A 24,590-nucleotide genomic window follows, 5' to 3' on the forward strand; every position below is an offset into this window, starting at 1 on the left:
TGCAACAGAATCACAAACACAGGCGTTGGATTTAACAGCAACACAGTCATTTAGTACCGAGTCCAACTGCCTAAAGTTTAGTCTAGCGCTAGGTTTCAATTTGGCAAAGCCAAGTCTGAAAAAGTGCACTGTGGAGTGTGCAGCTATGCTCTAGTTACAGCAGATGAACAGCGCTGTGCTGTAAGGTATAATAACTTACACCTGGCTCAGATTTCTTATTTCACATCAAGGCAGATTTCTGAAGGTTTATTCTAATCCAGGAACTGCATGTAGTTAAAGTCATGGCAGAAAGTTACATTTTCCAAAGTAAGTTAAATAATATATATATATATATATATAGGTATGAATTCCCACTGTAAGTAAATGGTAATGGAGAAAATTAAACTGTAATGACTGTATTTTAAGAAATTACATTAAATTAAGATGTAAATCTGTACGAGTTGTCTTTTTCGACCTCCCTGAACCTTTTAGTAGTTAAATAACCTTGGCCTGATCATGCATAAAAAAAAAACTTTGGAAAATAGCATCCCTAATTACTTTTACTGCTTTTTTGTCTCATCCTATAAAACTTTACTGTTACAATATGCTGGGCGAGTTTAGAATTTGTTAAAAATCCCATACTCACTCAGTTTAACAACACATTACCTCCCTTGATCAGTACCAGGATTTGTTCAGCACAAGGAAATTCTTATCGATGATAAATCTCATTTATTCTATTAGATGCCAAAAAGTGCCGGTATGTTCCATCACTGTGAAATACAGAAGTATTAAAAATGTTCCCTTACCTTCCTCCTGTTCTCCTCTTCATCATCTGTGCGCAGAGTGCTGGCATCGTTTAGGAGCGGTGATGTAAGAGGTGAGGGCTGCTGATCATCCGGGCTCGGACTCGCGCTGTTCGGTTCATGTGCGCGGCGATGACCATTCACCAGAGACATGGCCAAACCTGGTACCTCTACGGTGGAGGTGAAAGACGCAGACGGAAAAGGGAGAAGAGAAAGAAAGAGGTCTAAACACTCTCAAAAGTTTTGGCCAATCATTATATTATATAAGCATATATTAAAGATTCTCATGTGGCTCACTGTTCTAGTCACTGACTGTCTGTCTAAAGAAATACATCTTGTGCACAATAAAACTTCTTGTGCAAAACATAACAGCTGTATGTTTTGTGTGTATGTTTGAATAATTAGCAGTGTACCCACTTACACTCCAGTGTCTATCCCTAACAACCAGGAGAGTAAACTCAGTACTTGCCCAACAGCGCCTCTTGTGCTCCCTGTCTGCAGCGCAGCCATGTTAAATAAAACAGCCAAGAGAGCAGCTCGAGACAGCACGCACACACATACACACACACGAACGAACACACATTACATTCCAAAACAATGCAATGGTGGGGAGCCATAACAACTACCAGACAGCTTACACATGCATCGAGAAACAACATGCTAAATGTATGTATACACTGAATGTATATACATGCATTTGTGAACACACAGCTTGACTCATGCACTAACAACACACACAGACAAGTCTGGGATGGGAGGGAGGGGGCTACGATCTAGGATGATGGTGAAACAATTTTTAATAAAAGATTCTTGAGCCCAAATTCATAAAGGCCAACTTTATTGACACTAGAGCACAGCTGTATACAGTGTTATAGAGTTGAAATATTTTTTTTTATAAAGAGAATAGAGATAAGAAAAATATAACAGGGTTCAAAAGTCAGTAGCGAAAGCCAATAGAAAAACCACAGATGCTGAATGAGTGAGTGGATTTGAAAGTGAGGGGGAAAAAAAGAGAATGATTCAGTGTCTGAGAGTGTGCATGTGTTTCCGCATGAGTGTGTATGCACAAGACAATGCCCTCAAACCATAAAAAAATTTACAGTGACCGTCTTAAGGAAAAGAAAAAATACTCAAGGAGCAAAATTTAGTGGATAAACGGTGTCACAGTTTCAATGTCACTTTAACATACATTCATATGAGAAACAGGAAGCAGTGTCTGAAATGACTGTGGTCTTTGCTTGACACATACAACAGGAAAAAGCAGTGAGAGAAGGGAAAGCATGCAGTTTAAGCCTTAAAAACCAGCATCAGTGTGTTACAAAGGCAAATCCCACAGCCATTCATTTGTCCATTCCATCATCAAACAGTTAAGAAAAGAAAAAAATAACAGGAGCATTTATTGATCATAAATGACAGTGATGGAAATGACAAGCTTAAGCAAATTTGGCTTGAGAGGGAACACACCCAGAATCAGTAGGAGCAGAAAGGAAACAGAACTTAACCTTGGAAACGAAAGATAAAGTACATAAAAAGTGCCAAGCTGGTTACTTTTGGTGAGAGTTGTGCTTTTTTTTGTCATTCCTGCTTGCTTTTGTTTTCTCCTCATTCACAGGGAGTGTTTGGAGAGAGGTGAAATAGGAGAACCAGATTAGGACCTGATTACACTGGGAACAGAAAGTCACAGAGAGGGTGTGGCAGGCAGGAACACAGTGGGATGCCACTGTTAAGACAACATGGCAGCGTAACATAGTCTGCTTTTCTACTCTTTAAGCTGTCACTGGGCATTGTAGACTGCCATATTATTAAACATTAATAAATAGAATTAAAGATAACACCTAATGTTCCAAGTCCCCCTACTTTTTTTAAGAGAAACTAATCACTTCAGGAAATAGACTGAATAACTACTATGCAGTGTATGGATGGGTTTCAGGTCCTGCTACACTGCAAGAACCATGACCATTATACATAACAGAGGTTACACATGTTGTGCAACAGTTACAGCAACGAAGTATGTGGCAAACATGAGAGCACAGACAAGACGCAGTTTTTGTTTTGTGCAAATATTATTTAACATTACTGGACAAAGAGGATTTCACGCTCCCAGCCTTTTCATGACGCTTGACGCAAGTGACATGCCTCTGCAAGCACTTACAAAATACACTCTCAACTTGTTTAACAAATCACTAAACTGTCATGTAGACCATCACAAAATTGTTCAGCCTTCCTAAAAACAGGTTTCACTAATCGCTTGTTAGACAAGAGATTTTTAAAATAACTGGTAATTACTCTTGTGAGGCTGTGAGCTATTAAGTCTTCAGTGGGGCAAACACAGTGGAATGATTCCCGATCCACAGATAAACATACTCCTATGGACAAAAAGTGGGAAAAGTTCCATGAACTTTGGCCTAGGATCAGCCCTGGTTCCTTAAACGGAAAGGTGCATAAGGATGCTGAAAGAGTTCCAGAGTTCTTTGAAATATCAAAATGCCAGGACTATAAATTAACTGCATTATACACTGCTGAGTTATGATGCTCATTGATGCAAAACACTACAGCAGTCAATAATGCATCACAGGAACTTTCTGCATACATTCTGCCAGATCACACTAATCAGCACACTCAGCTTATAAAGAAAACTATATGATTTTCCAAGTAAAAAACCATGATAAATAAAAGAACAAATCAGTAAATAACATGGTTCTCCTACCAAAAACTTTAGGAGAAATTTTTCTCCTACGGTTAAGTGAATTAAAAACTATGAGTTTGGCTGACTTTGTTTTTTGTTTTTGTCTTTTAAATCAAAGTCCTAGGTAAACTCAAATGTGTTTCTGATTCATCTTTAAATTAATTCATGGAAGTAGATTTGAAAATTGCAAAACAAGCTACTTTCTCATAGTGTTAAATGTTTCACATTACAAATGTCATATATACAGATGTATTCTATATAAAGAGTACCACTACAATCATTAAAAATATGAAAGTTAATGAGACAGATAATTTTTCATTGTTTTCTAAACACATCCTCAATCTAGCTACTAAAAAGTACTACAATTATTTAAAATAGCCAAGTGCTACAATCAAATATCTGACAAATTAATCTTTACATTAATGAAAACAAAAAATCAGCATCAGTGTGATGTGCATTATTTTGCCAAGAAAGAAGTTATGCCAAACAATTGTTTTGTTAGTAGAAAAAAAAACATGAAGGCCTCCTGTGGAGTGGAAGAACTCCCAGACCATCACACTAAAGCCCATATCACAAGCCTGCTTCACAAAAATTACTGGCTTTCCTCTAAAAGAAATTTATTTAAATCCAGCTGGTTTGCTTATCTCCTGTTTCAGTAAGAGGTCCAACAAAGGACTTGGCACTAAGTAAATGATCTGCTCTTTTCACAGATATATTATAATTACAGAACAATAATCAAGAGCAGTATACATCAAGAGCGACTACAGACAGACATCATTGTGCAAGCCATCATTGGTGCACACTTTGCAACAAGTGTAGGTGTAGCACATACACAGGCATGAGAAATAATTCCTCTTGCCAAGCATCTAACCCTGTCATTCCTTCCAGAGCTCTGGACCACACACACTACTCACTGAACCTCTGAACTCTCGAGACTAACAGTTAAATACTTGTGCTCCTTCTTCATCACTGAAATCCACACCTCCTCCCACACCTTCCTCATCCAGCTGCAGGCTGCCGAATGATATCTTGTTTCTGGGCAGGTGAGAAACAGGGGAGGAGCTATGTGCTGCAGGGTTCTCAAAGCCCAGTGACTGGCTGCAAGAGCCGATGGACTCCATCTCCTCAGAGTCACTGGTATCAGTGCCACTGCTCGTAGAGCCATCAATCATCTGCATGGCACTATGGCGACGGTTTGGAGAGCCACCAATGGCTTTGGCTTGGCCAAGAGGAGAAAGGCCATTGGCCAGCATGCGGCGCTCAAGAGAGGCCATTCTTTCAGCTCGAGGAAAAATAGGCCGTGGTTGGCTCAGTATCAGTGGGTCTGTCTCAGAGCGGTTACCCACATTTTGGCACTTTGCCGTGTTTACGGAGCGATTCAGGATTGGAGAGCAGCTGCTGAAAAACCTGACTTTTTCCTCTTGAGCAGCTGACCTGAGACTAAAGCTCCGTCCACTAATGCCTAAGCCATGTATGCCTTCGTGCTGGCCATGGCCATTGTACTGGCCATGGCTAAGAGATCCGGTTCTATGAAAGGAGTAAAGAGCAGGGCTTGAGGTCAAGCTCCTGGTTCCTGGGAGATGGCGTATAGGGCCTGGGCTACGTGTGGCCAGCTCATCCAGTAATGTGCTATGGAGTATTCCACGAACTGGAACCCCACCTCCAGACAGAGACCACTCATAAACATCATAGTTCTGGCTGTGAGAGGTGGGGCTAGATGTTTGAGTGGGACTGGGATAATGAGGGGGTGGGGTATGAGCCACAGGAGAAACAGGAGGGGATTCTCGCTGTTTAATCTTATTTGAAGTGGATTTACATTTGCTTGGGCGGGATGTATCGTCCCCTGACCAGTGGCCAAGAGAGCTATGCCTGTGACGTGTGCGAGACTGTGACCTACTGACTCGACCTCTGACCTCCACCTCACTAATCTCTGCATCACTGCAGTCAATATAGGGGATTGAGGAGCAGCTGCCTTTAGCTGCACGAGACGCAACACCTGCAGTGCTGAGCTCGCTGCTCTGCTGCCTGACACATGCTTCAGATAACACGCTGTCACTCTGCTGAGCTGAAGGAGGGGGGCTTCCACGGATCCTTAATGCGGCCGAATCCTCAGAGCTTACCAAGGCTGGCTCTTTCCAGCTTCGGCTATCAACCTAAGAGACAGAGAGAGAGAAAGATTAGTTGTGAAATAGTCTACATCTAAACATCCCTGTGACCTCATACTTTTTAATTTTGTCTTATTTCCGCCGTTAAGTGACCCAAACTGCAACCAAGCACCGTGAATTTACTTCCTTTCTTCAGGAACTGAACCTAAAGAATTCAGACTAATGAGTGTATGAGAAAAACTAATACTGTATGTCTGAACAGCATGTGAGAAATGGCTCTGGCATGCTGTTTAGAAGTTCATGTAGTTTCAATGTAGTTTCACAGACAACTCCAGTTAGCTATAGCTTTGCTGCTGGACAGTAAGACACGGTCATCTTCACTAGCAGTGTTTCATAACATTCTCTTTGATTAGAATGAGAACCCCAAGTGGATCCTTTATTGAGTTGCTTTATGTCCTTTCTCATAAAATCAAATGTTAGAAGGTAAATCAGACCTATACTGGTGTTTCCATTGTTAAGGTTTACAGTTAGAATTGCTACAACCGCTTAGGAATTTCATGTACAACAATGAGTCACATTACATGATGGGAAACAGACATAGGTACTTAACCAGATACAGACAGATTACTACTCTCACTGCATCACACCACACTGTCCAAGAGCTTTAAGCAGTAGGTGACAAAAAAAAATTACTTGATTTGGCACTTGTGAGTGTGCAGGAGACGGCAGAGGGGACAGACTGCTGTTGTACTGAACTTTACTGTGTTTCCTGCAAAAGACACAAAAGAATCAATTTGACATCTTAAACACCTTCACTTCAGGCCAAATTTTTAAATAAAATCTAGGGTCAAGTTTCTCAAACACCACACATTTCAGAAAAAAAAAAACTATTAGGCCATTAAGAATATCTAGTCTATGTAGATACTGAGAGATCCATCTACTCTACATACACTTTATTAATTTTGAGTTGCATTGCCTGCTCGCAATACTTTTCTTATGAAACAAGTTTAAAGTCTCAAACATGCTTTTTTTAAATCGGTCCAAAATGTTCTATGAGACTCAGGTATGGGTTTTATAGAAGGTGATGGAAGATCTTGGAGTAGGGATGTCTCCTTTGCACAATAGTCTGGGGTTCAGTTTAACCTTTCAACAACCACATATCAGTTTTTCCCTGGAAGCTCATGCATGCCTCTTTCCTGAACAATACAGTGTCTGTTTTCCCCAAGATGTTTATATTTTTCCAAGGAGCAACCAAAATGGTAAAGTCCCACAGGTGTTTTTCCTAAGGTCTTGGCTGAGTTGCTTGAATTTTTCTGTGGTATTAAGGGCAAAAACACAATTGTGCTAATGGTACACCCAGCCCAATTACATCCCCATGACTAACCAATCAGAAACTTGCTTAACTGACTTACCAACAGTAATGTCTGGTAACATGAAATACATAAAGTTGTGATACAAATCCTGTGTGCAATCTTTTGGCTTTGACTGTAACTGGTGAGTTATCATTGAAGTTAGGTAGTGAGGTAACTGTGTAGTGTTTGTGGAACATTTAAGATCTGTCTCACCTGTTGAAAGGATGCTTCTTATACTCAGCCTCTTTTACATAATCTATGACCTGTTTCTGAGTCCGGCCGCTGAGGAACAGAACAGAGTACACAGTTACAGTAGTAAGAGAAGGACTAACAAGTAAAATCATGTAACTAATGCACATTGACTTAAATCTGAACTCAAACAGATTACAGACGTCTTTAGCAAACATAAGGTGTTGTGTTTAAGAAATTCTGATTCTCCTATCCGCATTTAAAAAGCTGAAGAAATCTCTATTCTTGTATTTATTTTCTATAACAGTATACTTACTAGCAATAGCACACAGATGAACAGAAAAAGCACATTCATGCAGACTCAGACGCAACTTTGTATTAGTGCCACAAACCTGAACCTGAAAGATGATCCTCTGCTGAAAAGGACAGGTTTAGGTTTGGGTTTGGGTTCTTCAAAGAGCCTGAAGAAGGCATGGTACTCCACACAGATTTTCCAGAAGATTTTACAACAGTCCCGACTCGCCATAACAAATTCCAGAGTGTCCTGACACGCGCTCTGCTGCAAAAACAACAGATTCTTATCTGCTCATACAATACTCCTAACAGCCATGTAAAATGTTTCACTTGTAAACTGACAATGTAAAAAAATAATAAGAACTCTGAAAAAGGTAAAAGCCATTTGTGTATTTATATGCTATCAAGAATTGCAGGATCTTCAGGTAAAAGTGCTTACGTTGAGGTCCGGTCTGAGTTTGATAAGAAACCGCTTCCTCTTGAAACTGAGCTTGCGTACTTTCGACCAGTTAAAGGCATTGATCTTGGTGTGACCCTGTATAATCAATCAATTAAATCAATCAATCAATCAATCAATCAATCAATCAATCAATCAATCAATCAATCAAATCAATCAGATATGGTACGTAGTACTAGATAGAGGGATGGAAAAAGTAGTTATGACCTATAAACAGGTTAACCAATCAGCTGCTCAGTTAAAAGAATTACATAAACATAACTATTTCGTACAATATTAAAATAAGAATGTTTTCACTGCAGTCACTGTAACCACTACAGTATGGTTTTACAAGGCTTTAGAAAAAATAACAGTGTCTAAGTATGTCGTGATTTGTTTGCATTGTCTACCTGAAAAACCAGAACTCCTGTGTGTGCTACAGCGAGGCTGAGTTTGGTCCCCTCTCGGTCTTTAGCTGGATGCAGTCTAATGCCGTACATCTCCAGCCTACGTGCCACCTCCAATAACTGGTAGTCTGACTCTGCTGGGGTGTGCCCACTATGACACACAAACATATGAACCTCAGTCCACACACACAAACCCCATTTCCATTAAAGCAGTCATTTTAAATGAGTAACTGAAAGAATGAAATAAATTACTGTGGAAAGGTCAGAATGTGGGAGTGGATTCCACCATACTGTAATTATACTTGCATGTGTGCATGTGTGTATAAATGGCTTAACATTGTCATGATGCACTTACACATGTTTAAGGTGGAACTCCATGATCTTGTCCATGAGGGCCATTTGGTCAGGAATGTAGTTATTATTGAGGAGGTGTTGCCTGCACTGAGTCTCCTCAAAGTCTCCAATCTCAGCTGAAAGATAAAGAGAGTATAGTAAGAGAGAGACAGAAAGACCGCACAGAAGGAGGAGGGAGAGATAGGTACAGACAGCGTGGGAAAGAATGAGAGATGGGGGAGGGGCTGATAACAAACTGGAAAGACGAAAAGCAGGTTTAATGCTTTTTACATGGCGTGGAATGCAGTTGTTATAATGACAGCTGCATTAATACAAAGATATATTCTGTACCTTTTGTCTGTGTTTATACGTTAGCTAAAATTGTGTGAGTAAAATGAACTGAAGAAGTATACTGCTTTCTTGTTGATCAGAATAATTGTTACTCAACTGAAGCATTATTTTATATATACATACATATATTATGCAAGAGAGGATTTGAGATGGATTTTATTACACTTCTAATATGCCTCTGTTGATATGACAGCTTGGCTTTTTCCATACGCAAAAGTGCTGAAATGTATCCATGGCAACAAACCACACTTTCCGGCTGATTTCTTTTCCCTCCAGAAAAGAATATATCTGAACAGACATTTGAATAATTTGACGTGAGGCAAATCTTAAGATGCACACACACTCACATTGGATGATGTGGGAGACGAGCAGGGCAGCACTGCTGTCAGTGCACGTAAGCCGACCACTGGCCAAATCTTGCCTGATCTGGAGCGCAAAAAGATACCTGAAAAAATACAGAATCATGGTAATGTAAATAACGAATAAAATATAACAGAGTAAAACAATTGGTTAATTTCTGTCCATTAGATACTTCACCTGGTCAGCTCTTCCATCAGCTGGGCGTGGTCAGGGGGAAAAAACTTCACAACAAAATGCAGGACTGTGTGCTTGGGGCCTTAACAAAAAAATAAAATAAAAAATACACACAGAAATCAGACACAGACCTTCTGGCAAAAAAGAAGTGTACAAACCTCCAAATTCATAAGAAGAACACTGAGGCACACTCTTACGTTTGATCTGTTTTATGATGGGTTTGAGAAGGTCGAGCCAAACCTGTGAAACATAGAACCAGACAGAAGTGTTAGGAATAAATCCAGGGACAATACACACACACACACACACACACACTCACTGTATACACACAGGGAAAGAGAGAGAGTGAGAAAAAGAGAAGCCAATTTTAAAAAGTGTATGATATCCATGGCAACCAATCCGCTCAGTCTGAAAATATCTATATTACAGTATTTCCTGGGGTTGCCTCATGCTTGATTCTCACCATCATCTTGTGCTGGTCTTGGTACTCCAGACCGAAGTAATCTCCTTCAACCAGATTGAGGTGAGCACAGACCATCTCGAACAAAACCTTGCCCGATGCTCTTTGCTGCGAATAAACAGAAAAGCACAAGAACATTTATTTCTACTGTTAGACTAAAAACTACAAGTTTGGCACTACAAATCAACAGAAACTCATTCAGATGTGTGAATTTATGCCCCCATGGCAAAAAGATGGAAGTGTTTTTTTGGAAACCATGAAAATGTGTCAATTCCAAACAGATTTTAGCATTCAAAATTCACAACCCAACACCTTAATATGAACCACAACCACACAGCCCAATATAGCTTGACAGGTCAACACACTGCAGCCCAATGCAACCCATCATCCCAGCAAAGTCCAAAATGTCTACAAACCGCAGCCCAACACGTCAACACACAACGATCCAACACAGCCCAACATCAATCTAACACAGCCCACCACATCAACACACCACAACCTAGCACATGTCCACCATGTCAACACACCACAACCTAGCACATTAATCTAACACAGTCCACCATGTCAACACACCACGACCCAACACAGCCCATCACATCAATCTAACACATCCCAACACGTCAACACCTCGATCCAACACAGCCCAACGCGTCAACACACCACGATCCAACACATTAATTTAACACAGCCCACCATGTCAACACACCACAATCCAACACAGCCCAACACATCAACAACACCACAATCTAACACAGCCCACCACATCAACACACCATGATCCAACACATTAATTTAACACAGCCCACCACAACACACCACACCACAACCCAGCACATCAATCTAACACATCCCAACATGTCAACACCACAATCCAACACAGCCAAACACGTCAACACACCCTGATCCAACACATTAATCTAACACAGCCCACCATGTCAACACACCACAATCCAACACAGTCCAATGCGTCAACACACCACAGCACATCCTAACACACCTCAACGCAGCAAACCTCAAAAAACCACAACCCAATTAACCCCAACATACCCACGCACTACAACACAGCCCAATGCTTCCGACACCTATTAATGTGACCAGACACACAGTAACCTGGGTATGTACTGCCCAACCCAACTCAACATGGCTAAACACATCCGAGTTAATATACAGTGTGCCCAACATGGCCGAACACTAAGCTCAGTAAAATTTGGTTTATGATGTTTGCTTTTTGGGCTTTGCACTTGAATGAGCACTTGTCATTGAAATTTAGAACCATAAAACACACAGACACAAAAAAAACCTGCTAAGTTGCGAGGACAAAATATTATAAATGAGGGAAGGGTGATTTAATACATCTCAACTAGCCAGAGAACATCAAGCTAAATCTCTAATGCATTCAATGCTTTAGTACATTCCATTAAATTCCCAGAGAGGACTCCATGGTTCCCTCTGTATCACCATCAGCCTGTTCATTTTCATCTTCCTGCTTTGGAAAAAGACTGAATGAGCCTGACTGTGGGAGGCCATTTAGGCCTAAGGCCCTGTCTCCTTCACACACAGATATTGCTGATGACGGATGTAGTGAATGAGACACTATTCATTAAAGCGGAGAACAAATCACAAACTGACTCTCTCTGGCTTACAGGCACAAAACATGCACATACATGCACACAGCTTGGAGAGGTGGGAGCACATGAGTTTATTAGAATAACACATGCATTTTCTCTCTCTCTCTCTTATACACACGCACACACACACACCCGTGTCAGATGTATTACTAAAGAGGGAAAATCCAAAAAGAATAGACAGCCAGCGGCCTACTGCCAAAATCACCAGCAGCCTTTGTGCCAAAACCAGAACTAACTCAGCATGAAGTCCTTCCTCCTCTCACTTGCTCTCAACCCCTCTCTGTTATTCTCCCACAAAACGCTCTTTCTCCTTTTGCCTACCCTCTCTCCCGCCTCTCCTCTCCATCTCTCTCACCTTCTGTTTTCCCTTCTCCACTTCCCCTTTTTCACCAGCACAAGGAACTGACACATAAATCCAGGCGAACATGCAGCCCACTCAATTACTGAGAGGTCACAAGCCAGCAAAAAAAAAACAAAAAAAACACCACAAGTGGAAACATGCTGCCACATATGCATGCGTGCGCACATGCAGTAAATATTCACTGAAATAAACAAATAAAGAATAAACACAAGTGAATTAACCATGACAGTCATACTAAGTTTTTTAAACCTATAATAATCATCACTGTAGTCATATAATTTCCTCAATATACCTTACAAATCCTCATTCATAATTCTGCTGCTGAGAATAAATGGCTGTTTTTTACTATTATTATTATTATTATTATTATTTAAACTCGTGTAATTTTCTTCCTGGTTTGAACATGTGCTTTTCACCCTTTGCAGGAACCTTTTGACTGAGGAAAGGGGCGTCCATATTTTTTATTGCAATTCATATTCCTGCCAGCAGAGGGCAAAACCTAAAGCCTACAAACTGCTCCTTTAATGAAAATAAACATGGCAGAGTTTGGGCCAAAGACATTTTATTGAATCACTGATGTACTCTTGATGTAAGATTATAAATTTATCATAAAAAATTTATTTTTAGGACAAAATGCATAGAGTATTTAAATAAAAAAAGCAGCACTGACTAATAATTTAACTCCAGCATGACAGATAAACATCTCTCAGACAGTTGTGCTGACGATCTCAAGGTGATTCATTATCTCTTTTCTCTTAACAGTCATCAGAGCAGCCAGCACAGCCAGGATCACTTTCTGCTATGCACTTTGAGCTCTTGGAAACTGGACTGATAGCAGAACATTAAGGCCATTGTGTTACAGCTGGCAGGCTGAATTTTTGCGCTACTGTACAGTGAGTAATGCAGGGCAAAAGAGAGGGCGAGGTTCACAGGCCAAAGCAGCCAGAATATTTACGAAGGGTCTGATGAGCCGTGCAACATTGGGTAGCAGAAAATTGCAGACAGAAGGGGAGCTGCTGCCTCAGGCATGAGGCGAGAAGGCAAACGCAGCAACTGGTCATACCACACAGGCAAAGGGAAAAAGTCGCCTTCTGGACAAGACTGTACATCTGGTAGGTCACAGCATAACGAGTATATAGAGCGAAGAGGGGGATGGGAGCAGGCCCGCAAGACTGCAGGTCAGTCTGTGACTGTTGTTGTGAGGACAAGCTACAAGTCAGTGCTTCTGCTCTTTACAGACAGTATAAACAGCAAATGCAAGCATTTGGTAGCTAAAATATTAAACGTTTCTTATAATAATACCTTGTATAAAGAGGATATTTATAGTTATTTAGGAAGATATCAGCAATATTGTAAAGTGCTCAGCTATACATAAGGAGCATTATTAACCGAGATGTTTATGACAATCTTTTCTACTATACAAGCAATACACAAAAAATCATGACAAAAGTCATCACTCGAGTGCATATGTATATTTAATAGACAAATTTATCTGCTCATATAGAGAAAGGCAAGTAGGTGGTAGGGGTGTGGTGTAGACGTAGTCTGAAGTGGAAGGGAGGTGTCAGGGGATGAGCTAGAGGGTAATGACTAATGAGGCACACCTGAGCCCTGCTTTCCCACACATCTTAACATCACATGGAATAGCATTTCATATAAAAAAAACACACACACAGGCTCTTTCACATGCATACATATATATATATATAACACACTCACAGTGCTTTGAAAATCGAAAGTATTTCTTCTCCTAATTTATCTTTTTTTTTTTTTTTGCATGTGTGTCACACTGGTTCAGATCATCAAACAAATGATGATTTTATTCATTAAGGGAAAAAAAAACTGCAGAAACCTGCCTGGCCCCATTTAAAAAGTAATTGCTGGCTAAACCTAATAACCGGTTGTGCCACCCTTGGAGGGAACACCTACAATCAAGCATTTGTGATAACTGGAAATGAGTCTTTCACATTGCTGTGGAAAAGTTTTGGCCCACGCTTCTTTGCAAAGAGTTTTATTTCAGCCACATTTGAGGGTTTTTGAGCATGAATGACTTGTTTAGGAATTACAATTAGATTTAAGTCAGAACTTTGACTAGGCCACTTAGAAACCTTAACTTTATTTTTTTAAACCATTTAGAGGTGAATTTGCTGGTGTGTTTCAGATCATTGTCCTTCTGCAGAACCCAAGTTCGTTTGAGCTTAAGGTCATGAACTGATGGCCAGACATTCTTCTTTAGAATTTAATAGTAGAGTACAAAATTCATGGTTTCATCAATTATGGCACGTTGTACAAGCTGCAGTTAATTTGACTTCAGAGATAACAGGACGCACACCTTTTAAAAAGTTTTGTCTTCATAAGGCCACAGAACATTTGCCCTAAAGTCTTGGGAATAATAATTATTTTCTAGAACAACAATTTTTTTGCCAAATTTGAAATGAGCCATTGTGTTTTATTTGGTGAGCAGTGGCTTTCACCTTGGAACTCTCCCATGGTTACCATTTTTGTCCCGTTTCTTTGTCATTGTTGAATCTGGAACGCTGACCTTAATTGACGCAAGTGAGGTCTGCTGTTCTTTCAATGTTGTTCTGGGTTCTTTTATAAGCTCCTGGATGAGTTGTCGCTGTGCTCTTGCAGTATTTTTGGTGGCCTGGCCACTCCCAGGAAGGTTTGCCACTGTTCCAAGTTTTGTCCTTCACTGTGATCTGCTGGTGGGCCAAAGATTTAGAGATGACTTTATAGCCCTTTCCAGACATGTAAATTATTTTGTTTCTCATCTGCGCTTGAATTAAGAAAAGGCACCAATTTAATTAGTTTTCCTTCACTTTTTGTTACTATCCTATTGTGCCAAGGGACACAAGCAACAGTAAAAAAGCTTACATACAGTCTTTTGAGCTTGTGTGATGTGTTGCAGACAGTTATATACATATATATATATATATATATATATATATATATATATATATACATATATATATACATATATATATATACATATATATATATATATATTAAGAAAAGGTTTTGTTTGATTATTGGTTAATGGTAAGTCACTCTTTTTATGATTTCCTAATGTTTCATACTTTGGAGAAACTAGTCTCAGTAAAAATATGTGTCTGTCTGTCTGTCTTAATGTCTGTCCAGCCAGATTTTGTCACATAACGCTGAACATAATTACATAAAACTTTGGCAGTACAGTATTACCTCAGCATACAAACACCCCACCTTAAGAATTTTCATCTTAAGTACTGAAATTTTGCAGAAAATTTTCCTCAACTTTCGAAGCATTTGTGTGTGTTGATGTGCTATGCAATATCAAATTTCGCCTTAAGAACTTGTCTCCGAAACGGATCTAATTCGTATGCCAAGGTACCACTGTAGTTGGGTATTTGCCTGAAATTAAATCTGTGCCATAAATAAAATCAAAATGTTAAATAGAAATGACATTATAATCAAATGTCTACCAGATTATGTCATAGCAGTCAGCGCTTTTTTAGACAAATATAGCGCATTTTCCCTTGAGTTGGGCGTGGCTATATGGGTCACTTAACAGAGCCCCAGGGAGATATTATTAGTTATTAATTTGGAAAGGCTAAACTAGATATTTTTATGTGGATTAGTTCATATTTTCACCAATAAAAAAAGTGCTAAAGTGGTGCAAGTGAGTTGAAACGTGCTGGAGTTATTTTAAGGCAAAAACTTACATCTTTATCCAATCTACTGTACTTTTTCAATTTCTCATCTATGATTCAATTTATGATTACCGAGCAAGAAGTGTGTATTTGGCTGATTACTAAAGAAGCATAAACAAGGTGCATAAAACAAGGTGTAAAGCCCAATTCGGACGGGTGGGTCGTTAGAGAAATTTCTGTTTCACAGACGTACTTTGTGATTTTAATCCCGTCCGAATCTGGCATGTCTGTCTTTCTCTCACACGTCCCGTCCGAATGCATACATAAAATGACGGACGTCGTCTGAAAAAAATTTAAACTCAAACGTTGTTTGGAAAACTAGTCCCGTCCGAATAGGGCTTAAGATACTACAGATTACAAAATGTAATTTCTTTATATTAATAAGTGACAAAGGGTTCTCTACCATACAACATGTAAATAAATATATTAAATGAAACATATTAATAAATAGCATCACCACTAATTAAAAAGCTTTTTTTACCTTGAACCTTTAAACTATTACTATAAACACTCTTCCCTACAATGACGGGTACTTCTGCTAGTAATAAATAAAAAAGAGAAATGGAAAGCCACAAGTAGGTTTTTTTTTGTGTTCATAAGAGAGATCCAGACAACCCATCTGTAGTAAAATTTATAACAACAACAGCAGCCTACAGAAATACATGCTTTAAAAAAAAATTTTTCGTTTAGTAGAGAAAAAATGACAAATGACGTGTAATATCTGACATAAATCAGTTCTGGCTGTTAGAATCATTAAATATATCTATAACTTAATAACTAAAATAAACAAAAAAAAACTTTCATTGGTAAGCTGTGGGATCAGAACAAATAAAACAAGAGCATGTACTGTGTAGAAGAATAATCAACTTTTCACTGATGCAACACAAAAGTGCTTAACGTACGAGACGGAAATGTGATTTCAAGACCTGAAAATGCCACAGCGGGCCCTGGCCAAAAAATCAAAGGAAGCAAAAATGGTAATGTGCTCTGGGTAGGAGGGATGCCAGACACTTTCTATTCTGTCAATCACAGTGTCACCTGACAATCATTGACATCTCCAAGCTCAAGGGCAGGGAGCAATTTTATTTAATTTTCACTATTCCCAGTTGACACAGCATGATTAGCAGTACGAAAAAAATGTGGTGGGCTACCTTCATGTGTCTTGGAGGAAGTTATGTGATGCAGAAAGCTGGTTGTTGGGGAGTGACATAAGAAAACTGGAGAGCAAAAGAGGAATGGGGTATCAGTTACTGCATCTGGCACCCCAACAAACTCCAACATGCTCACTAGCATACTGACAAAATATGCCCTATAAAAAGCCAGTAAAGATCATTAAGATACATGGGATGAAAACCTCACGCACAGTGCAGGGACCATCGCTCTTCTTTATTTCCACTGAGCATCTGTCAGTGGGAATCTTAAATGAAATAGCACTGTAGCAGAAAATTCAATATGGAATAGCCTCACACCTGCCACACACACAATCACTGCCAGTGACAAATTGAAACCGCCAGTACAGATGTGTAACCTGGACACCAACGCTATCTGAGCCACTACATCAATCTCAGGAACGTGTCTCCAGAGCGACTGATGGAAAGAGACAAAAAAAACCATGAAAGAACAAAAAAGTAATAGCTTGCAGTTTTAAGTCAAGCAGAGTTAAAGACCAAGCTGGAACAGAAATTTGCAAGCAGTCATTTTTCTGCCACAGAGCACCAATCCCCAAGCCAAAAGTAAACCCTAAATCTAGCTTTTCTTCGCTTCCTCCTGTTTTTCTTCGTTTTTTTAAATGTGCTATACACTGAATATTTAAAACCCCTTGTGAGGATTACATGACGGCTTCAACACGAATTGAATGAAAGTTCTCGTAGACATCATTCTGGCTCCTTCAAATTAATCTCTGGAGTCTCCATTTGCCAAAATAAACAGTGTATTTTATCAAGAGTGGCTCGTTTCCGAGTCATTGGACAGGTCTGCTGAGAACGCTGGAGCTCATTTTACAAAATCCGCTTAGTTACTATTCATCTTACAAAACAAATCCTGCCTTCTTTTGTTTCTCTTGCATAAGCATTGCTCTGTCACTGGTAGTTTCTGGAAGTGTGTATTTCTTCGTAGAACAAACCTGCTTTTCATTACTGTTTCTTTTAACATGCTCATGTCAACTTGCTCTTGCCAGTTCCTGTTGGAAAAAATCTTGTTGCCAGCTTTAGAAACGTTCTGTCACTAACAGTTCAAGTAAAGTTTGCTCAGTGACCCCACGGCAGCGCAAATGGCTCAAGTCAACACTACCGTAGACTTCAGGAGCACTAAAAACACACATTCCGGCACAACTTACTTTTGGAGGCAAACACAAATTTTCTTTCCCCAAAACTTAACATTTACTTTTGACTTTTCAAATTAGTTTAATACAACCAACTACTTCACTACAGCTTGTCAGCTCGAGGCATTAAAACAAATGATAATGAGGATGTACTGTACCCAGTTGAAAGTATTTAACTGTATTAAACATCATGTCAACGATACACTTCTTCAAAGTCTGCTTCATCATCATCATCATGTTTATCATGTTTATTATCATCCTTATGTAAAAATTAGATTTGTCCACTCTCTTTGCCATTCATTCACTCTCACACTCTTGCACAGACCTCTCAGATGCCTGGCTGCCAACTCTTACCACTTGTAAGCTGAATCCTTTTGCACGCACAGCTGGTGCATGATGAAGCCTGAGCTAGCGTATGATTTTCCACCATCTGCAATCCAAACATCCATGATACAGTGAATTAATATTATAGGACAGTGACTGGGAACACTGTGATGGTTTCTCCACTTAAAAAAGAAAAAAACATAAAAAATAATAATTATATATATATATATATAATAAAAATCTATGTACTGTTTCCTAAAGTCATATAATTTGCAAGTAGTTCATTTCTAACAGCCAATTACTGGACATTATAACATGCCTATACTTCAACTTCAGTTCTGCTGTACGTGTAGTGGTTTATAGGATCAACACCACCATTATGTCATACCCCATGTAGTGGCATAGATTAATGGTATACACAGTCAGAGAACTGGCCTGTGTGAATTATTACTGCATGAAGACGTGATGAAAGTGGTGGATTTACGCCTACTGCAGTCATGCAAGAAATTTTAACCTGAGCTAAATGTCCAGGGCAGAAAGCATCCCAGTGAGTTAATACATTACAATAATCAGAAAGCATTTACATTACCCACAATTTAGCTTTTTGGAATTATTTAGATTTTTGTTTTACTTAAGAACTAATTATTTTTGTCTGCTGAGGTTGAGTATGTATTTTCTTGCAAGGTGTTGCAAAAAAAAAAAAAAAAGTTAATTCTGTCTTTGAGAATACAAATTTTATCCCCATTAATATTTAATTGCATTATAATAATAAACCATTTTTAAAAAATTGCAATTTTAAATCAATTTAAACATCTTTGGTATAATGTAGGTAATGCACAAGTAAAATATCAAAGCTGAGCATTGCTGTACTACACAGAAATATTGTTGGACCATTTTGCATCGTTAAAATGTTGTGATCTTTAATGTTGCCATTTAGTCTGAAAATTCTCAGCAAGAATTTCGTTAGGGCTGTGTAATATTGCGATACAAATCACAATAGAAAAATGTCTACTAGATCTTATCATCAGGGACTTCATTAAACACAATATGGTGGTTACGATATGATCACAATATGATACAATTCAGTAACAACAATCTGCAGAATACAAGTCCTTTATTCTTTTTTTTTTTCTTACACTGGATTGATAAAATGTTTAAATAACAACCAAACATACAGCAATGTGCAACTAATATTTACTCGAATAATCTTCTTTCAGTAGTTTTAGATGTGGTTTTAAATTCTTAAAATCGGGTAGGAATTGGATGAGGCTAAATTAATTGCGAAAAATCCCCCCAAAATGTACCCAATCTCGGAATCCAATCTGGGTGGCTGGTTTTGTTGTGCTGCTTTGCCAATCAAAGTGGGCAAGGAGTTGCAATGTTGAGATACATGTACTTAAAGAGCTCTGAAAATTTTGTTTTACACCCTTATGTTTAATTCTCCTATTTAAAGAAAAGAAATTATGGGTATAAAGGAGCAAGACATACATACTGTATTGCATTCCACTTTGAGATTTTCCTGGTCCTTACAAATGACTCATGCTGTGAAACAAAAATTTGTCCCCAACATTCAACCCTAGATTCAGCGGTGATGCGTCTAATTACAGTATATACAGACTGATTAAGCAGAGGATGTCTGCAATTAAAAAAAAAAAAAAAAAAGCAATACATTTTCCTTGTAAGCCCATCTGTTCAGCACAAAAACAGCTTTATGTGCCTGAATGAGCTCGTACAAACATGATAACCATCAGCTCTCTCTTTCTTTCTCACACACACACAAACACGTATGTATGTTAACAAATGGCCATATGCATCCTCAGTGTTGACATTAGTTGACGTGTGCTAACATGAGGAATACAGCTGTTAGTTAAATGTTTGCATGATCAGCGCTATTGTAACTTGATCATGTGGTCGCAGTACACTCTATGATGTGGTGATCTGATGTGTTTTTCTGAATAGCTTCTGACTAAATCTTTAAAAATGTTCTTCCTCTTCTGTTACATTGATTTTGCTAAGCAAAGAGATATTTGCTATCTGCACAGATTAAACCTGCCCTGGTAAAAGTGATAAAGAACAAGCCTTAGACTTCTGACTAATGACCAACAGAAGGACATCTGTGTGTAATAAATCTTACAAGTTGATTGTAATTACCAGGATCGGGATGATGCGTGGCTTCGTTCACACGCTGTGCTTTCTGAGTGATTGAATACGACAATGTTCTCTGCAGGACCAACATGCCATCTCTGTTTCAATTAAGCGAAAACAAAGTTGCTTAACAAAGCGTTTTACATTATGCCTCGTCTGACCATCTCAGTCACTCAGCAGAACAGAAGTGGAGGCACTATGGTTAAAGCATTGCACTACTCTTTAGAAAGTAATGACTTCAAGAGTACACCAAGCTGTCACTGTTAAGCCTTTGAGCAAGACATTATAGATATAATGTCATGATAGAGACATTTAACTCTGATAGCTGTTTGGATATATCCTCTCTCAGTTATTAGTCACTTTGGATAAAAGCATCAGACAAGTGAGGTAAATGTAAATAACATGAACTTAACAGCTGCTTAGATGGATGTTTTTCTAATCACGATTTTTTACTTATATATTCACAGTACTTTTTAAACATACACTAAAAGTATGTAAAAATGTTTAGATACAGGTATTATGACACTCCAGTTCGACTTTTTAGAATAGGATGTTTGGATGACAATAAATGCTGGAAATGTGGACAAGAGATTGGCACGTGCTTTTATGCTTTGTACAAAGATTAAACCCTTTTGGAAATCTGTGTTAAGACATCTAGGTGGATGCCTGCGATTTAATATTCCATTTTCACCCAGGACATGTCTTTTAGAAAATAAATCTGAGATTCAACATACTACTAATAAGGAATTCTCCCTCATAACAGTTGGTATAGTTACAGCAGTACGTATGGTACTGAGGTTATGAAATGACACTTAATGTCCTACACTTAAACTATGGATTTAATTCATGATTGAGAACGTATTATATCAAAAAATGTTGGCTAAAATGTTTTTTTTTTTTTTTTTGGGGGGGGGGGGGGGGGGGGGGGGGGTTCCCGATTTTCTCCCTAATTTAGTCGTGTTCAATTCCTCCCCGCCACTAGGGGCTCCCACATTAAGGCTACTACTACCAATCAGTCGGGAGGGCCGAAGACTAAGACTGGCTGTAGCGCCGTAATTAATGTGGGAGCACGAAATACCTCTCATTTTCCCCTCTGAGAGAGCTCGGTCAATCAGCTCCCTCTAGACCGTCGGCTCCGAGAGGTTACAGCGTCACCCAGGAATCGAACCAGCGATCTCTGGATGATCATCATAAATATGCATTCTTTCTTGAACAGTTGCATCTGCTACTTCTGCTCTTAACCTAAGTTGCTGTTAATTGGTGATTTTTAAGGCTGGGAAATTTTTAAAGGTCTTCATGAGTGCCTGATAAATACTGTACTGGCGATTATTCCAGAACAGCTGGCCTTCATGACTTAAAATAACTGACTGTTGTTATTGTTACTTAATTACATTATTTCATTCAGGATGTCATTTCATTGTTTTAAAATCTCCAGTATTGTTCTAGATGGTAGAAAATAAATCACTAAACAAAAACACTGAATTATTAGGCGCATCCAAACTTTTGACTGGTACAGTAACTTTAATCTTGATAAGCCTATCTGAAGACAACTAGTTGTCCAACATGATCATGTGCAATGTCCTTTTTAGCTTCTGAACTTTACCCATAACTGCAATCTGTCAGTCAAATCTCAGCAAATAATTAATGATAAATGAATCCCATTAAATCCGATAGCGTTTAAACCATCAAGAGTTTCAGATTATCCAAAAATCTGTCATCACCCACACTGACAACTGGCTTAAATTTAACAATATACAAGGACACCTGAATGGTGCGACAGAAAAACACAGAAATAGAGTGCAAATTTGTGCCAAATGAGCAAAACTGGCTGAGCTCTCTGGTTGACATACTGCCCTTTAAATCACAGCAACACTCGCCAATCACAGGTGTCCGTGAGCTCATCAATGCGAAAGAGGGAGGACAACACATTCCTCTGAATGATTTACCCTAAGTTTCGACATCACTCTCCCTGTGATAAAGTGGAGCTGGCTGCTCAGTAGGAATTGGCCAACTCGAATCAGGGAGAAAAACTGAGAAAAAAAAAAAGAAGAACCATCTTTTTAAATAGCTATTTATATACTTGAAAAGGTCAAATATATATATATTTTTAAAGTTACACAACCACCATCCAACCATGAACCTTGCTGCTAGAACTGAAACTAAAATCAACAGTACAGTAGAAAAAAAACAAAACAAAAACTAAACTACATGACTGATACACTTATTTAATAACACTTTAACTTTTTATTAAAACTGCATCTTTGATTTCATTTGTGATGAACATTAAAATATAATTAGGCTTGAACACTTAAAACACTTATCAGTGATCAATCACTTCCTTTCTTGTGGATTAGAATTAACGGAATGGAAAGTGATACTTGTGCCTGACTGACTCTGGCCAGTCATGTTTATCCATTACTTGATTCATAAAAGAAGCAGCAAGGCAACAGAATCTCTTCTTAAAACACAGGATACCATACCGTTTAATTTCGTTTTCTTTTGCAAGATCATAAAACAATTTGTATGAGAGATCCAGTAAAAACACACACCTTCATATACGACACACACCCACATACGGAAAGGAACCAATAAATCCACTGTGTGCAGATTAAAGTAAACTCCTTATCCTTCAACACTCAGCAGCCCTCAAAAGCCATCCCCAAATAAACACAAACACACCGTGATGGGAGAGGATTGAGGTCAGTAACATTCAGTTCTTGTTGCCTGTGTCGCACACACGACCAAGACAAGAAGCACTGGAATACATGACATGAAAACCACAAGAATGATGGCAAGAATACCCACATGTACACAGAGGCAATCAGTTGTCATGGCAACTTAGTACCAGTGGACATGCTATCCTGTGAGGATCATGGGAGATATTTTGAAGGCTGGAGAATGCTTCTGAATGTGAAAACATAAATATATGCGGTTGCAGTGCATAATTTTTTGCATTGATTAAGTCTTCTTTCTCTTTCGCACTCTCTCTATTACCTCTGGAGAAGAACTGCTCCTTTCAATTCTTTAGAATGCCACCAAAAAATTGAGCTGCTTCTACTTGGACGAGGACTCTGATCCTTCTCCAAACCTTGTAACGTGAGCATCATTCAGTGTGATGGAACGACATCCCGGCATGTCCGAGCACAGACACCGGCCGTATTCGAGCTTGATCAGGCTCTGTAAATTACGCCGTTGCCAAGAAGAGCGGCAGATTTAAATCCAGAATGAAACCACAATATTTGTAGTATTTACAAGTCTGAAAAGTAGTAATTCTGGAGTAAATTTGTCTCTCTATTCATCTGAACACAAAGCCTTTTCAGCGGCAATTCTATTTGAAATGACGTTGTGGTAATATAATAACTATAACTAAAAATAAGCACAGCTGTGTGCAGTTTTTGTTCGAGTGTCTCGTCTGATGCCGACATGAAGAATCAGCCAGTGAAATGTCAATCTGGGATATTTTTGGAATTTTAGAAAAATCAGACACGTTATCTTATCCGCAAGTTTAAACAGGTCTTTTGTGTTGACACTATAAATATGACACGTTTGCGCGATATCATATCAGGTTTTTATTTCCTGAATGTGAGCCTTCCTTTCTTACAAAAAGAGATAGGAAATATGAAGGTGAGAGTTTAGGTTGGCTTAAAGTTAAAGGGAGGCAGGCTAGGACTGATCACCAGCAGTGAGTATTTTATATTGTGCTCTTTTCATACTGTCAGGTTATATTGACACAAGCTCTTATTTAAACCAGTTATCAGCTTCAGTTGGATAGAAAAGCAGAAGAACCAGTCAATGCCACAGGGCCAAATGCAAATGCAATCTCTTGATCGTTTCTCTTTCCAAGCTAATCAGGAGCAGAGAAGGAACTTAGAGACACACAAGAGACACAGAGAGAGAGAGAGAGAGAGAGAGGGGGGGGGGGATTGAGAGAGCAAGAAACTGTCCTGGACACATTTTTGGTTAGAAGTGGAGTTAAATAAAGCTTAATTGAAACGAGCCAAGCCCTTTTCAATAGCCTAGTTAGATCTCTATTATATTTCTTTTTGTAGACTCACACTGAAGCTCATACACATGCTCTATAAGACCATGTTTCCATGGTAACTTTTTCATCCAGAAGCAACGGGGTGGTGTCTCCAATCGTCTACCACTCTACTCCATCTGCAAGCTCATTCTAGCATATAGCTCAGCTTGTGC

At 38.9% G+C, this 24,590-nt stretch overlaps 1 protein-coding gene across 3 annotated transcripts in view; it reads right to left on the reverse strand.

Annotated features, from left to right (window-relative positions):
• LOC128523946 (FERM, ARHGEF and pleckstrin domain-containing protein 1) overlaps window positions 1–24,590 on the reverse strand; it is a 50,893-nt gene that overhangs the window by 11,985 nt on the left and 14,318 nt on the right. The window contains exons 3-14 of one of the 3 annotated variants that reach the window (XM_053496174.1): window positions 9,933–10,037; window positions 9,667–9,709; window positions 9,473–9,551; window positions 9,283–9,380; window positions 8,607–8,721; window positions 8,255–8,402; window positions 7,848–7,943; window positions 7,507–7,670; window positions 7,139–7,207; window positions 6,267–6,342; window positions 5,465–5,621; window positions 786–952 (exon numbers count right to left, since the gene is read on the reverse strand). In XM_053496174.1, coding sequence (XP_053352149.1) covers window positions 786–952; window positions 5,465–5,621; window positions 6,267–6,342; window positions 7,139–7,207; window positions 7,507–7,670; window positions 7,848–7,943; window positions 8,255–8,402; window positions 8,607–8,721; window positions 9,283–9,380; window positions 9,473–9,551; window positions 9,667–9,709; window positions 9,933–10,037 — 1,317 coding nt within the window. Of the gene's footprint in view, window positions 1–785; window positions 953–5,464; window positions 5,622–6,266; window positions 6,343–7,138; window positions 7,208–7,506; window positions 7,674–7,847; window positions 7,944–8,254; window positions 8,403–8,606; window positions 8,722–9,282; window positions 9,381–9,472; window positions 9,552–9,666; window positions 9,710–9,932; window positions 10,038–24,590 lie in introns of all 3 variants that reach the window. The other 2 variants (XM_053496173.1, XM_053496175.1) reach the window with 2 other exon arrangements.

This window comes from Clarias gariepinus, chromosome 5 (genome assembly GCF_024256425.1).
Source record: "Clarias gariepinus isolate MV-2021 ecotype Netherlands chromosome 5, CGAR_prim_01v2, whole genome shotgun sequence".
Classification (NCBI taxonomy): domain Eukaryota; kingdom Metazoa; phylum Chordata; class Actinopteri; order Siluriformes; family Clariidae; genus Clarias; species Clarias gariepinus.